Genomic DNA, 15,526 nt, shown 5'->3' on the forward strand with positions numbered 1-15,526 from the left:
AACTTTTGGTCTGTGGGGAGGTGGGGAGGGATGCACGCAGGATTAAAATCCCTTGCTGTGTTTTTAAACTTAGTTTAGCCATGGTCAGACTTGGCATAGCTCGCAAGACCTGGCCAGCAGACTGAATGCTCTTTAAAAAAAATGTAAAGTGTTTGGGAACTCCTGGCAAAAGCTCCTTGTAAATAGTCACGACAATTGATTTCAGACAATAATAAAGAGACAGAAGTTAAATCAGTTCAGGATTTACAAGATCTGGAGACATGCATACCATGAGTTTCTGCAGCTCCCAGCCAACGCTTTCATTTGAAATAATGGCTCACCCTGCTGAGCCACATCATGAGAACTTGCTGCAGATATCAAATGGCACAGGCTGCTTTTGAAGGGGGAGGGCTGTTGAATTTTTGTAGCTAGGAATTTCTCAAGGTACATGTGCAGCTAAATAGGTTTATAATGTAGACTTACCAGTTCTGTGATTTAGTCTGATCTAGGAGCGTGGTCTCCTGCATGCAGAGTTGCTGCCACTGTTAAGGTTTCCTCCTGGATCTCAACTGGACTCCTACAGTACGCTGCTCTGTGGGATGGCTCTTTCAAGAGTCTCAATAAAGTCTGAGCAGCTGAACAACCTGTAATGAGACACTTGATGGAGCTGCCCCACAGGGCTGTGTAAAGACCACAGCAGAGAGTGTGAAATTGTTAAAGACACCGCAGGGATGAAACCAGACAGTGAACTCAGTAGCAAGAGTGATAAACCACTGTTGCTTGACCATACTTGCTGGCCAGGATGCTCCAGTAGGAGTTTACGTATGTTGTGGGCTGCATTTTGCTGAACGCTGGCTCTGATGAAGTTCTAAGTGCCAGGTGCTTTTACTGGATTTAATTGAACACTTCCTCCCTTAACTGGATATTCTTCACTCACCGAACCAGGTGATTGGAATTTCTAGACAGGCTCTCATAGGATTGGTAGCACTCAAGGTTCACGTCTTCCCCACCTTACAGTATTTTCTTTCCAGTCCCTGGAGGGTGTCAAAAGCTGTGAGTTAAATTTCTGTCATCAGTCACCTACCTGTGCCCTATCACTTGTAAATAAGTCTATCAATGTAACTTGTAAAAAGCAAAAGATGTCAGACACGCCACCCTTTTCTTCCACTCAGAAGCCTGAATTACTGTGCACCAGAAGCTGTCCGCATGTATCGCCTGGCTTTCATTAGTCTGTAGTGCCAGCAGCCAAGCCCATAATACGTAAATTGTGCAAGGGTCTCCAGGTAAACAGGAATGTATATCATTACAAGACACCATCATAGTCTACCTTACTTTGGGGAGGGTACAGGAGTCATATGGGGAGGGTGAGAGTCAGGAAGTTGAGCTTTTTGTGGAAAGCTTGCCCTCTGTCCTGCTAGGAATAAAAATGCATGCACAGATAAGTGCTGTAAAAATAATTAAAAAAATCTAGTTAGCTATAAAGATAGCAAACTGGCAGTTGTTCCAAAATAGATGTTCTTCAGTGTGCTCACTCTGGCATTTAGTAAGCTTCCAGGGATGGAAAGAAAGGAAAGTTTAATTTAGAAAAGCCTCCTGCCCTTCTTAGCTAGGGATCAGCTGCCCAACATGAAATAATAATGCATTCAACTGTCCATCTTCTGGTAAGTAACCTTTATCATCATTGCATTCACCAGCACTAACAGCAAACAGTGAGTATGAAATGTTGTATGAATTCAGGGAAAACTGATAGGGTCTTTGTGACCTTAATGTGATTATATTTGTGCTAATGCATACAGTATAAAAGAAGCTAGAACTCAATATGAAGGGTCCAATTCATTAAAAATGTATGTACCATTAACAAGGGATTTTTATGCACGGTACTTAGGGGGTGAAGAAAAGTAGAATGAGTCTATTTTGAATAAAGAACATACTTTTGCAATTATATCCCTTCACCTTTTCTGCAGTAGCAATGCTACTTTTCTCACATGAAGTATCTGAAGTGGAAGAATATTCATATAGGCACCAATAAGGAAAAAAAAAAAAAAAAACTTGGGGAAAAGAGAAAGAAGAAAAAAATAAGAGAATGAAAGAGGAATGAAAATACAGATGGGTAAGAAGAAAATTTAAGGCAGTTGGGAGAGCTGGGGTTTCGCGTTATCTGTGATTTTTGTGCCTTGGTATGGTAGGTTTTTTGTTTGGTGGTAAATATAACTGGTGGTTGCCCAGGAGAAGTTCTCGGTAACATGAATCACTTTAATAGCCACCTGATTTTCATTATAAACATCATGGAGTTTTAATGTTATCAGTCCTGATCCAGAAAGGTGCAGGTGCGTAAATACAAGCCAAGCTCTGTGCATACAGGTAATGAGCACAGCGATTTTGGCTACCTTAGGTTTCTTGTGGGAGAAGATCCTTTAGGAGAAAAGATCCCCAGGGACTAGGCAAAGGTGAGATTTTGTGCTCTGCTGGCAGAATGATTTTGAGCTCTGCAGTGATTTTGGTAGCTTTGCAGTAACAACTGTGTGGCAGGTTCAGATAAGTAGAAAACTGTGAGGTTTTACTTACTTAAATACTGAATGGTACAGTCAGTAAAGCAGATCTGCTCTATTCATTGTGCTGGCTCATTCAATCCATTCTGCATGCAGGACTTTTAGCGTTCGTACAGGATATTGCATTGACATATATGTCAATATGGCAGATCAATATGGCATTCTCTTATCATGCCAAAAACATTTTCAAAGGTAAACTAGAAGTATTCGTATATAGGTAAAGAAAAATTAAGTGTGAGAGTTATGTAAATTGAGACAATCTGACGTTGTGGGAGATCAGCACAGTACTTGTATGCTGTGCTGAAATGATCGAACTGTGAAATGATACTGACACTGCAACACTGTTAGGTTTCAGAGTTAACAGGTGCTGGTGGTAGTTCTGCACACCCCCATATCTCTACTTGTTTGGTTTTCTTTGTGAGGCCGAAATCACTGCCTAAAAATAAAAGCTTAGAATCTAAAGTAGAGATCAGCAGTAAAAGGTGAATTGCTTAACGATCAGTGGGATAATCTGATACTTAGAGAAGATTTATACAATCCAGATGAGTGTATTGTATGCCACATCTTGGTCATGGACTGGAAGATGACAACTCTCTGATTCCTTAAATATGAGAAGTCCAAGCTTAAATTCATACCTTTCAGTACATGATTCATTATTCTCATTTAATTTCTAATCTTGATTTTCTTTGCTGAGGTAGCAGGAATATCTCCTCTGATAACCATAGGATAATACCAATGTAAAATGGATTCAGCATAAAATTTCAATTTTTCTCTCCTGAAAGTATTGTACAATTTAGATGTGTTTGTGAAATTCTGTGTAGCAATCTAATTACTGAGGTTTTACGATGTGATTTGGAAAGGCTTCCTACCTACATGTCCAAACTGAGGCAGCAGGAAAATTAAAATAGTGAAATTAAGAGCCACAATATGGTGTTTCATGGCAGAACGACGATTGTTTGGAGGGAATGTTATGTTTTTTCATTATCAGCTGCATCTTTTTCTTTCAGCTATTAAATTTTGTTCAGCAAGGTTGCTGCTGGTGTAATTGCTGACAATTAAGGGTTCATTTAATGAAGAGCTAAATTACTTTAATCAGAGATGATGAACTTTTCACACACCATACCCAATAATTTGAATATTATTAGTCAGTCTATTTAATTTCTTTTAAAAAGTTATCTTTTTTTCTCCTGATAATATGACTTATGATCTAAATGTAGCTATATTACATGCTCAGACTGTGAGTTTATTAGTTTTAAAAATGTAAGACTTTTTTCTCACAGGCAGTATTTTCACTTTAATGATTTCATTCTTAAAGCTGTATTTTTAATGTGAGCTGGCTCAGTAAGTAAAAAGTCTACTCTTGATTTCTTATGGTTACAGTTACTGAGAGATAAATACAAGTAATTTAATATCACATTGTGGAACTGTGTCTAAGGATTTTAATATGAACTGTTACTTGAAATGCTGCATTCTTTTATTAATGTTGATTCATTTAAAATATTTGCTTAAATGGGTATCTCAGAAGGATTTATGTGTTCTTTTGATTACTGAAAGTCTAGTATTATTACATTTGATCCTGCTTGTTTTTCAAAGCATTGAGCACTAAAGAGAGGTGGCCCTGCATCTCCCTGGTACAAATTTCAGACACCCTGAATTCATTCTTAAAGACTGTGAGGAAGTTATTTATGTCCAGATCATCTGCTGAGGCTAGTCCTATGCTGTGGTGTGAACATTGGCTTGGAGCGAGCTCTGGTGCAGAGTCTGAGAGGAAACACCAGTGTGCATCACACCTTTGAAGAGGCACAAGCACACATCTGCCGGTGAACCAGGAGTCCTGGGAAAGAGCTGGATGTGCATGTTTAATGCACTCCGGCGCATGTCCTGTAATGCTGTCCAGTGAAGTCACATTTACCAGCCAGCTGCAGGTTCCCTGCAAGCATCGGGCACCAGGTGACACAAGGCCACTGGGACGGGCAGCACATACAAACGCAGGGTGCTGGGGAGCATGTGCCAGAGCTGCTGGTAGCCCTGGAGCAGCCAAGGAGTCACAGAGCAGTTTTGTGTTTTGTCCCGTGCTTTCCTGAACAGTGTAACTACAGCTAAGGAGATCTAGGTGCCTCAGTGGTGCTGATTTGGGCACCACGATACGAGAGAGATCTCAAGGTGCTGGAGAGAGTGCAGAGGAGGGAGACGAAGCTGGTGAAGGGCCTGGAGAACAAATCCTGTGAGGAGCGATTGGAGATGGGACTGCTCAGTGTGAGGAGGAGAAGGCTGAGGGCAGACCTCATCACTCTCTACAACTCCCTGAAAGGACACTGTAGAGAGGCTGGTGCTGGGCTCTTCTCACAGGTCATGAGCGATAGAACAAGGGGGAATGGCTTTCAACTGCAACAGGGAGGTTCAGACTGGACATTCGGAGAAAATGTTTTCCAGAAAGAGTGTCAGACAGTGGAACAGGCTGCCCAGGGAGGGGCTGGAGTCACCATTCCTGGAGGGGTTTAAGGGTCGTTTGGACGAGATGTTGGGGGCTGTGGGGTAGGGGAGAACTTTGCAGAGTAGGGCTGAGGGTTGGACTCGATGATCCCAAGGGTGTTTTCCAACCTGAATGATTCTGTGATTTGAGAATTCAAATCTGAGTCCCTGTGTCCCTTAGTTGCTCATTTGTAAAGTGGGAATGAAAGCATTCCCTCCGTTGTGTGGGGCACTGGGAGATAGACATTTAGAACTGAGTTACCTGTTGTGTCGCTGAAGATGTGTAAGAAACAGAAAGGAAGCAAACTATGGAAAGCCTGTTTATAACTAGCGCATTTACAGTTGTAATTTTATATGAGGCTCAGAGGCCTTGGGATGTGGGATTTTTTATTTTTTTTTTTACTCTGATGTTTCTCTTATGGTCTTCTCATTTTTAAGCCAGGTATTATTCAACAAGGTTTTCTGCTTTGTTTTGTTTTGTTTTTCATTTTGACAAAGGGAGAAGGTTGCCTTTGTTTTACTTGGCTTTATTTTAAATAATATTTTAAGAGGATTATTTTACAATGTTTACAGTGCACTTCAATTTTTTATTGTGTCATGCCCTTCCAGCCCCTTGGTGGGATGAGAGGTGAGTGTATGTATTATATAATTTATAATTAATTTATGATGAATCATATATGATGAATACTGCTTATTAAATATTAAAGCCTTGTCTGCAGTCATGGCCGTACCATGGCAGTAGCACTCCTGCCTGTTCATACAGTACTACTGAGCAAACTCATTGACACAGGCTGTGATGGCAGCACTCAGTTATAAGAGGAGTCTTAGCTCCCTGCCTAGGCAAACGGTGTTAAGGAGAATTACATCTCTTTCCAGAGCAGGTTCCCTGTTACTTCTCCTTGCCCTTTGTGCACCAGCTGTCAGAGGTGTAACGAGAGTACAGTCTCTCCAAAGCATAGTTGAGAGCAGAGAAGGTGCTGCTGGTAGCTCCCCAGCTCCATAGGGACTGCTCCGAGTCCTTGTTCCTTGCTGCCCATACCCCTCGCTGATAGAAACCTGAGCAGCGTTGGAGGTTAGCCTAACAGGAGGTAATGGCCTGCATCTGGACAAGTGGAAAATCTAGGCTAGATTTTGACAGGCCATTTTTATTAGCGAGGACTGGAATTTGGAGAGGGGAATAATTTACCTGCAGAGGTCATTCCAGCATCTGGAACTAATGACTCCCAAATAAAGGCGGTAAAACAGAGGGGAAAACAATGCAGGGGATTGTGCACTGCCAGTTTAGGGCAATGGTCTTGAAAGTATTTTTCCAAATTAGTAGCAATGACTCTGTGAATCAGAAATAGTAGCTGTGACACGAGCTTTCCCAACTCCTCAGATCCCCTGAAATCAGAGGAAGACACCCAGTCAATATTGTAAGGCAGAAAAGGAAAAGTAGCCTTCTACCAGTGTTTTGTGCTCTACTTCAGCTTCCTGGGAGCTTTGACCTGTGTCTCGCTGAAGATAGTGTGCAGCTAGGAACAAATGCTGTCACTGTGTGTGATGCAACAGAATTTAACCCTGAAATCCTCGCTTCGCTGTATTTACTGACAGCCCAGCAGGCAGATTTTCCTGCACGTTTCGAAAAAAAAAAATCTTGATTCTTGAGTGGCTGTTATAGCATGTGGATTTGAAGGGTCACAAGACGAGGGCTGAGAATATATCATGCATAATTGCACGGAGGGTGCCATGTAAGACCACATTCATGCACGTGAAAGTGTGTGCTGTTTCTCTGAGATCATATGGAAAGTGAGCTAGAAGCAGCAGGCAGAGCATTCAGGCACTGAAATACAAAGATACTTCGTCTGCAAGGAGTGACCATATGAAAGGAATCTAATCCCATGTGGTTCCAATTAGTGCAATGCAAAAGGAAAGGCATGTAATTAATTCTGACTTCACGGTCCTGTATAACCCACTTGTACTACATACAGATTGTGAATGCAATATTGCAAAATTCTTAGGGTACAGATAACAGAAAACAGTGGTTCTTAGGACAGCTGCACCATGGAAAAGATACCAAAACACAGGTATATCTCTTCAGAACTTCTTATTTATTTTCTGAGAGCTCAAGGTATAGTAATTGCAATAAAATGTAATTCTAGTGAATATTTAACTCCAGTTTTTTGTTCTTCTCCCAAAGCTTTCATAGGACAATTTAATGATGTGACAGATTATCAGGAGCCTGTTTTGATATTAATTAGATCGTAAGAAAAGACAAAATTTTCAGCCCTTAAAATCACTTATAAACTTATAAGACTTGTAAGATTTGATCTTAATGGGGAGTTACATATTCACTGGTATAGAGCCTTCGATTTAATATCACTTTATACATACAGCTGTGATGGGAAGATTTAAAAACCCTACAACAATATGTGAAAATTATCAGAGGTGAAATTATATTTAGTAAAATACCACTTTATTTAGTACAGGTGAAACTCACACCATAGAAAACCTATCTTTGGTCTTAGGGACGGCAGCAGCAGTAGGACTGTAATGCATTTAAAAGAAATGGTTTTCACTGAATCTCGCATATCTAGTTACATTTTTTTCTTTTCAAGTAACTTGTATGGGTAAATTGCACATAAAAAATTTAGTGACTGGGCCTCTTTCTTCATGTTATTAGGCAGTTGTTTGAGTCCTCAGCGATTATAGTAGGTCATCTTATTCTCATTATTAAACGACAGTGGTCATTAAAATGCCAAACATATTTTTGTAGAATTCACTCTATAAAATGTCTGCAAGTCTGTGTGTTTTTTATTAGTTCCAAATCAGATATTTCAATAGACCGTTTGTAAGTATTCCCAAAGCGGTGTCCATTTCTGAATTTTTGAGACCACACAGAAATATTACAAATTAATCAGATTTTCAGATTTCTGCATAATAACTCTGCACATTTTTTGTTTAATCCTATTCTAAAATGCTGTTATGATTGACACCTTGCTGTAGAGATAGAAGTCAATTGAATAATATGTAGCAGTCAATTTTATTTGTACCTTAATGTGCTGCAGTTTTTTTTTTCTTTTCACATTTCCATTATTTATAAGTCTGTCCCCCTAGAGAATATATAGAAGAATTTGTTTTAAATGAGCTGATAATACCCTCTTTAAAATTTATAAGTATGACAGAATCGTATCCTTTTTCCTTACTGTGGCAGGGTACGCCAATACGCTGGTTCTGAATTATCCTGCACTTGTTAGTTGTAGGACAAACAGTGGAAAAGAGCATATTGTTAAGGTTTACTTAGAACGGGATTTCAACTGCTCATCAGAAAAAAATAACAGAACAGGAGCTATCATACCAACCAGGAAATCTGACGCCATTGCCAGCGTTTTCTTTTTAAGAGACCACAGTATTCTTGCAGCTACTTTTGATACTTGCTGTCATTCTTTCAGCTTCAAAGATAAATGTGGGCCTGATCGTGCCGTCAGCATTGAAAAACTTTGTGAATCAATGCAAGTCCTTCACCCAGAGGAAATGGAGGATTGGGATGTAGTTTCGAAAGCATCTTGGTACTTTCTTATAACTGATAGGATGTTTTTCTTTCTTTTTTCCCTTTTCAAATCTGTATTGCAGACTTCAGCAGAATCCAGTAGGGCTGGGCTGTGTTCTGTGCTTAGCAAGTCATTAGTGCCCAGGATATAGTTCGATTGTTGGATATTGATCATCTAAATAAATGCTGGAAATCCTTGGTTTCGCAGAATTTTTCTCACCCCCCACATGCAATTTAGAAAACAAGCTGTCGTTTGGAAGCCTACCTGTTTTCAGTTTTCATAGTGCCTTTTTACTGTGCACAGCACAGCCTTTGCTGCTTCAGTAACTGACAAAAGAAAGTACTTTATTAAGATACAAAGTAGATGTGACTTGATTGTTTTTCAGATAATTTTTGCTTTCAGAAATTAGAATGGCTGATGCTCACCTAAGCATAAAAAACGCAGTTCCCACACACGCGGAGTGCTCATGTACTGTATGTAAATTGGTGTATAATGCAACCCACATTAGCTGGGTTGATGATAGCTTCAGTTTCACTGCTGTCAGATTTTTGTAGCTCCTTGAATGAGTTGGCTGGTCTGAATGAGTGTTAGCATAATTTATGCAGCTGATAAGTGATTTGAGTGCTTGAGTTATTGATAAAGCACTTTAACATATCATTTTCAGCTTGATGTTATGTGACATCAGTAGAAGGTAATGTGCCAGTCCTCAGGCTTGATATTAAAGTCAATCTGCTCTTTGGATTTCAGAGGCCAGAGGAAACACAGTGCTGCCTGACACAAGCCCAGCAGACCAGCACCAACCCAGTCAGTCCCATCCTGCGTTCCCTGTTGGGCCTCAGGTCAGTATCTTTCTTTCTGACTAATCAAGACATGCAATTTGACAAAAAGTAAAAAACTGCGACTGATCGTCTTTGATCTGTGTAATGCAGAAAATGTGATTCTGTTTGGCTGCAGAAAGGGAGCATGTAGGTATCATGTATATGTTTTTAAAGCTACTTGTTTGGAAAGATGAGCTTTTTGTATGTTTTTCTAAAATAAAACCTACTCAGTTTTGCATATTTAGGAGGTTAAATTATTTTCATTTCTTACAGAAGTTATTTTTTAAATACATGTCATAATTTAATATTAAAAAGCTTGTGCAATTTTAATGCAACCTTATTGGCTCTGGCAGCTCTGCCTGTCGCACACATCTCCTGCATTAGTAAAGGCATTTCATTATCTTTTATGCCAGGTATTTATTTTCTTTAGAGCAAAATGTAGGCATAATAGTATGTCACTGCATAATATTTTCAAAGATTTCCCATATCACCTCACAGTTTTATCCAAGTTCAGCCATGCTCTAAGAAGATACCCCATGTTCTCCACTTTGCAGGTCCATATAGTTTCTGGTAATTGTTACTGTAGTGTTTTCAGCTTTTACCAATCAGTATACCACTGAAAAAAAACTGAGAAATGTAGGCATTTAGGTACTTGCAGGCTGATTTGAGTTAGGCCTTCTTATGTTCATAATTACCTTCAGTGCATAATGAATTTTCCAGTCTAGATTCAAATGGGATTGATACCATGCTACATGACTGTAATGCTTACAGCTTCAGCCTGGCAAGTTTGTCAAAACTTTCTGTGTTGGTGAAAATGTGTGCTTTAAGATATTGGGAGCAGTGCGTGTCTATAACAGAACACAAAAGGATCCCAAGCCAGAAGATTCACAAGTGTGTAATACTGAGCCATGCACAGTAAAACAGGCTTGCTGTCTGTGTTTTGTTACAGCCATTACTGACAGCCCAACAGTTAGCCTCAGCAGTAGCGGGTGTGATGCCAGGAGGCACTCCAGCCCTGAACCAGCCGATCCTTATTCCTTTCAACATGGCTGGGCAGCTGGGGGGCCAACAAGGACTCGTCCTAACTCTACCTACAGCGAATCTCACCAACATCCAAGGGCTGGTAGCAGCAGCTGCAGCAGGAGGCATCATGACTTTGCCATTGCAAAATCTACAAGGTAAGTCACGTTTATAATTTTTCTAATAGGTTCTTTTGCCTAATTGTTTCACCTTTATCTCTCTTTTAAACCGAGTGATCTCTTTTTCCAATGAAATGTTGCTCTTGATGCATATTGAAAGTTAATACTTGGATTGTTTCTAAATACTTGAGAGATACTTAGGGAATATTTGCATTTTTATAAAAACAGAGTGGAGGTTGCATCTTAGATTCTACGGGTCAGTGATGTAAAGTACTTGAATGATTCATTAGGCTTTTCTGCCATCAGTGATTAATATTCCATACTCAGTTCACTTCAAAATTTCAAATGGCAACATGAAGACAAGTATTAGGTTTCACCACTGCTGATTAGGATAGCTGAATGACTAGGGGCAACTGAAACCACAGTATTGCATCAACATCACTTTTAAAAAAACCTTTTAGTATAAAATCAGAGTTTTCTCAGCTGCCATCAGTGCCCCAGATATGCGTTCTTGTTCTTGCTGTAGAAGGTCTGCTTTATCAGTAAGGTTCTGCCATCCTCATCCAAGCTGTTGAGGGAGTTACATGACTCCAGAGTCACAAGCAAGAAGTTCATCTCTGTACGTATCCTCCCCATTGTCTGAGCAGTACCATGCTTGCAACAGTTCTACCCTAAGATATCCGCTGCATTCTCCCTGTGGTCTAAAATCAGACTGAAAAGCAGTTCCATGAGATACTGTATCTCTGTTCTTCCCTAGTATTCTGTGCTGTTCTGTGTCTAACACTGTTAGAAACAGTACTCAGTCTAAACACATCTGATATAAAATACAGATGTATTTTTTTTTTTTACTACTCCTAATTATATTGATTGCTTCACAGAAAGCAGTTGCTGCTGAACAGAACTCAACGAAGTATAGCAAGATAAGTATTAGCCAGTATGTTACAATTGAATTGTACAGCTTTAATGGAAAAGGCTGGTAAGGGACTGTCTGATATGAGAGTGATAAAGGTGTGAGCAGGAAGTGTCAAAGCTTTAGCTTTTTCAATTTATTTATTTATCTGTTTATTTTTATTTCTTGCTGATGTAAATGGTAGGAAAACTTTTCCTCAGATGGAATATTATTTTTTTTAGAATAAATGCTCTGCACTGTGCCTGAAGTACTGTTTAGTTATTAAACTCTGGTGACTACCGATTACCAGATGAATTGTTTGAAGCACCAAATCCTACAGGTTGTGAAACAGAAAAAAGGAAGAGACAGCTGATGTGTCAAACAAACTCCCTTACAAACTGCATGCGTAGTACTCTCACCTGTTGGAGCAGCTACTTGCCTTTACCTTGTGCATGTTTTAAAGTTTAATGTCAACAGACCTCTCTTATCATAGTTGTAAATGGTTTTCACTTTAATGTTTAAAATAATGTCTCTCTCATACCATTAGGCTGCATCGAAGAACCTGTCATTCATAAATCATAGATGAAAAGGACACACTAATGCACAAATTTTGCTTGTTTAAAATTTGAGAGTGCATGTAAAGTAGGGAACTGGAGATTAAAAAAATAATGCGGGAACAGGAGCGGGAAAAAGCAGATATAACAAAGTGAAGGGGAAGTGGCTTTTTAGCGTAGGTGGATGATGAAATCTTAATGAAGAAACAGGCATTATAAAAATGTATCCTTCCACTCTGGAGTGCTCCAGGTTATAGTTGCTGGGTATGTAGTATTATAAATAAACATAAACTCATGCAGTTCTTACGTCATTTATTCACCCCATGTTGCAGAGCTGGAGGGTAGGGATTAAGCTGGGAAACCTTTGCTCTTTAGTTTATCCATGGGTGTCTAATTGCTAGCTAAAAGGTGTAACTCTGCTGCCAAACAAATTTTGCAAGCAGTGACCTTACCAGATGAAAAGTTTTCCTCTACAATCTTTACTGGTAGATAGAAGCAGGGATCAAACAGGGACTTGCTGGAGCATCCGGTGCAGTTCCTTATCTATAGATGCCACCACACCTTCCATAAAGTAGCTGAAAGCAACAGGACCCACAGATTCACTTAGTTGCATTGCTGTTTCTCATCTTTACCCTTCCCTCCCGATCCTCTAAGCAAGTGCCACTGCCCTCATTATTTGGAATCAAAACTGTTATACAAGGAAATGAAGTAACTCGGTCAAGATAGCACTTAAGAGCCCTGAATCACAGTTGTAAGCTTCTATTGCTTCCTGTAGAGCCCACTACCCAATAATGCATGTGTGAGTGAAGGTAGGAGTCAGGTGACAGCGCTGCGTTTCTAGAGAACGTTGTTAGTTGTGTGATGTCATCAGTTCCGTTAAACCTGATTGACTTCTGGTCCCTCTTTTTTGTGATTATTTGAAAGGTAATCATAAAACGTGTTCTGTTTCGTAGCCAGCACTTTTATAGGTATACTTATAGAAGCCTGTACTTCAACACAGTTTCCATAATTCCTGCTCTTTGGGCAAAATCGAACGATATTAATCAGCTTTCATCTCTCTTAAACCTCACGGTGGCATAGTCTACCTAGATGAGTGGGAGACATGTTTTCATGCTGCTCTCTAACCTGTCTCGTTACTCCTGCTGTCACGTCTGCTGTCCCTGGATTTCCAGTGCAGTCAAGTACAGGTGTCCACAGCTTCTGTGAGCTGGATATTCTCCTGTTGTCTTTTACTTCTTCTCTCATCAGTAAACTTCTAAACCTTTTAATCACAAACTACCTCAGCTAGATAACTCAGAAGACAACACCCCAAAGACTTTTTGAATAACGTATGAATTTGGAAAAGTTCTGATCTAACAGAGTACTCGAATTCATACTAAATGTTGATCAAGGGAATAATCCCACTAAATCTTTTGTGATCCATATATATGTTTACCTGTTTTTCTTCTCAGGGGCTTTCAGACCTTAGGGTGATTGGATAAAACAATTAAAACTCTTGCATGTGGAAAGAGAAAAGAGCATTCAGTGATAGAAATCATAGGAATCATAGAGGAGATATGTTAAGCATTTAAAATGAGAAAATGAATTTCTATAAAAATTCAAGACATTGGTAAAATGGAGCGATTAATGATATGGAAGTTACTCTCACAGTACAACTTATTCGGTGAAATTACCTGTACTTCATTTGTCAGTTACCTATAAATGAGATTTTTTTTCCCCCAAATATATTTGTGTTAAATTGTTGAGTTGCTATATGGTCGTGATCACCCACTAAGTCAATAGGAATTTTGTCGCTGTAAGTGAAAAGAAGTTTAGCCTGTAAGCTTCTTTCAAAACTACTCTCCTTGATACATACTTGATTATTTTCTGTTCATTACACTATGTCATTTGCCATACACACTGCTATACTCTACCTGATCCCTGAGCAAATAAATCAAATGCATATGAACAGAAGGAAGATGAATGTGTAAATTCTTGCTGTGAAGTTTACACAAAAATATGTTTTCCCTGACTCCTATTAAGCAAATTTCATATGCACAAGGAATATGCAAAGAATACAAGTTACTGAGATGCCAGAGGGTTGGTGGCAGAATAGAGCCATCTGCTTTAGAGTAAAGAGAAATCCCTGAACATAACACAGATTCACCTGTGCAACTTTGGCTTTCCACCAACAGTTCTTTGCAAACAATAAAATCAACAACCATAACTTTTTACTGTAATCCACTAAAAGCACTGAAGAGTTTAAAAAAAAACATCCAAGAAAGCTGTTGTCCCAAGAAATTTATACACCTGTTTTCGCCTCACCGTTTCTTAGAATTACAGCTGGAACACAGCTGTGCTTTCCTACCTAGCAAAAATTTTGGAGGTGTCGCAATAGCGATGGTTGTGAGAAGGGAAGAAGTGAGGTAAGTACCCTACAAGATAATGTTGTGCCTGACTGCCGCTTTTAGTCTGTGGCTTCTTGACCTTCTTATTGACTTATGGCAGAAAACAATCTGCCAGCTTTCTCTTGTTGTCAAACTCCTGTTCATCAATATTCAACTTTCTGTCGTTGGGAAACTTTTCTATGGGCTGAACAGTTTCAGCTGCTGCATCTCCTTTGCCAGGTCAGATTTCTCTAGTTTTTAGAGGGAGTGTGTTCTTTTTTTTGCAGTTTTAGTTATCCTTCTCAAGGGTGTCTCCAAGGGACTAATAGTTGCTTAATCACAGAGTATTCGGTAATGCCTGGGAGCTGATATTCATAAAATGACATTCTCTACTTAAGCCCATTTGATTTTTGTGTCTCTTGTGTAATATGTTGCTGTGTAGCCCTGTTGATTTCATGTTGAATGAAATGGGAAGGTATTCCAGTGCTGAGGAGTTGGCTAAAGGCTGTCCTCTCCCTTTGTTCACTTTTCCATGGCAGCCAAAAGAGTTTTAGCTAAAAAGTTGATGTATTTTACCTATCCTTTTAGTGTAGTATACATGTTTGAAATAAGAAAAAACTAGCACAGTGTTGCCTACCAGCTCATTCGTACACCGTGGGTAACAATTTGAGAGTCTCTCTGCAAAGGGTTGGCCCAAATACATTACAACACACAGACATGGCACAACAGTGTTTTAGCTATCTCCACAGATACGGAGCTTGAATGACACTTGAACCTTGAGAGAAATCAACAAGTTGGAGATTCTGGCCCCATGGAACTGAAACTTTGTGTATTTTATTTCCACCACACATTGTACTGTTCCTAAAGTGAATGTCAATAATTTATTTCCAAGTCAGAGTTTCTCAATCTTGAGTTCTGAAAGAAATGAGAACAAACTATCTCCCCAAATCATTAGTGAAAGGCTTTAGTGCTGAAAGGAAACCTTGCATGGCTGAAAATGTGAAATCATTAAATTACATTATTTAAACAGCAGCAGGTCGTATTTTAGCTGCAATACAGTGGAAGGGGAAATGTATTAAACATCTTGAGAGCTAGGAGATAGCCATTAAAATGCAGTGATATGGGTAACAGTAGACATAGATGATGTAAAAAAAATTTAAAGGCTTTTTTCAGGTAGAGATCAGTCAAAATAAATGTTAGGTAAAGACAATGGTAATGAAAAGGAAAAAA

At 39.4% G+C, this 15,526-nt stretch overlaps 1 protein-coding gene across 6 annotated transcripts in view; it reads left to right on the top strand.

Moving 5' to 3' along the window:
• The window catches only part of POU6F2 (POU class 6 homeobox 2), a 317,306-nt gene that overhangs the window by 121,816 nt on the left and 179,964 nt on the right, over positions 1 to 15,526 (top strand). For all 6 annotated transcript variants that reach the window (XR_003397925.1, XM_026843964.1, XM_026843960.1 and 3 more), the window contains exons 3-4: positions 9,278 to 9,369; positions 10,298 to 10,526. Coding sequence is in view for 5 of the 6 variants with exons in the window: in XM_026843964.1 (XP_026699765.1) it covers positions 9,278 to 9,369; positions 10,298 to 10,526 (321 nt within the window). In the remaining variant the exon portion in view is untranslated. The remainder of the gene's footprint in view (positions 1 to 9,277; positions 9,370 to 10,297; positions 10,527 to 15,526) is intronic.

This window comes from Athene cunicularia (genome assembly GCF_003259725.1).
Source record: "Athene cunicularia isolate RWA chromosome 2 unlocalized genomic scaffold, athCun1 chr2_part2, whole genome shotgun sequence".
In the NCBI taxonomy this organism is placed as follows: domain Eukaryota; kingdom Metazoa; phylum Chordata; class Aves; order Strigiformes; family Strigidae; genus Athene; species Athene cunicularia.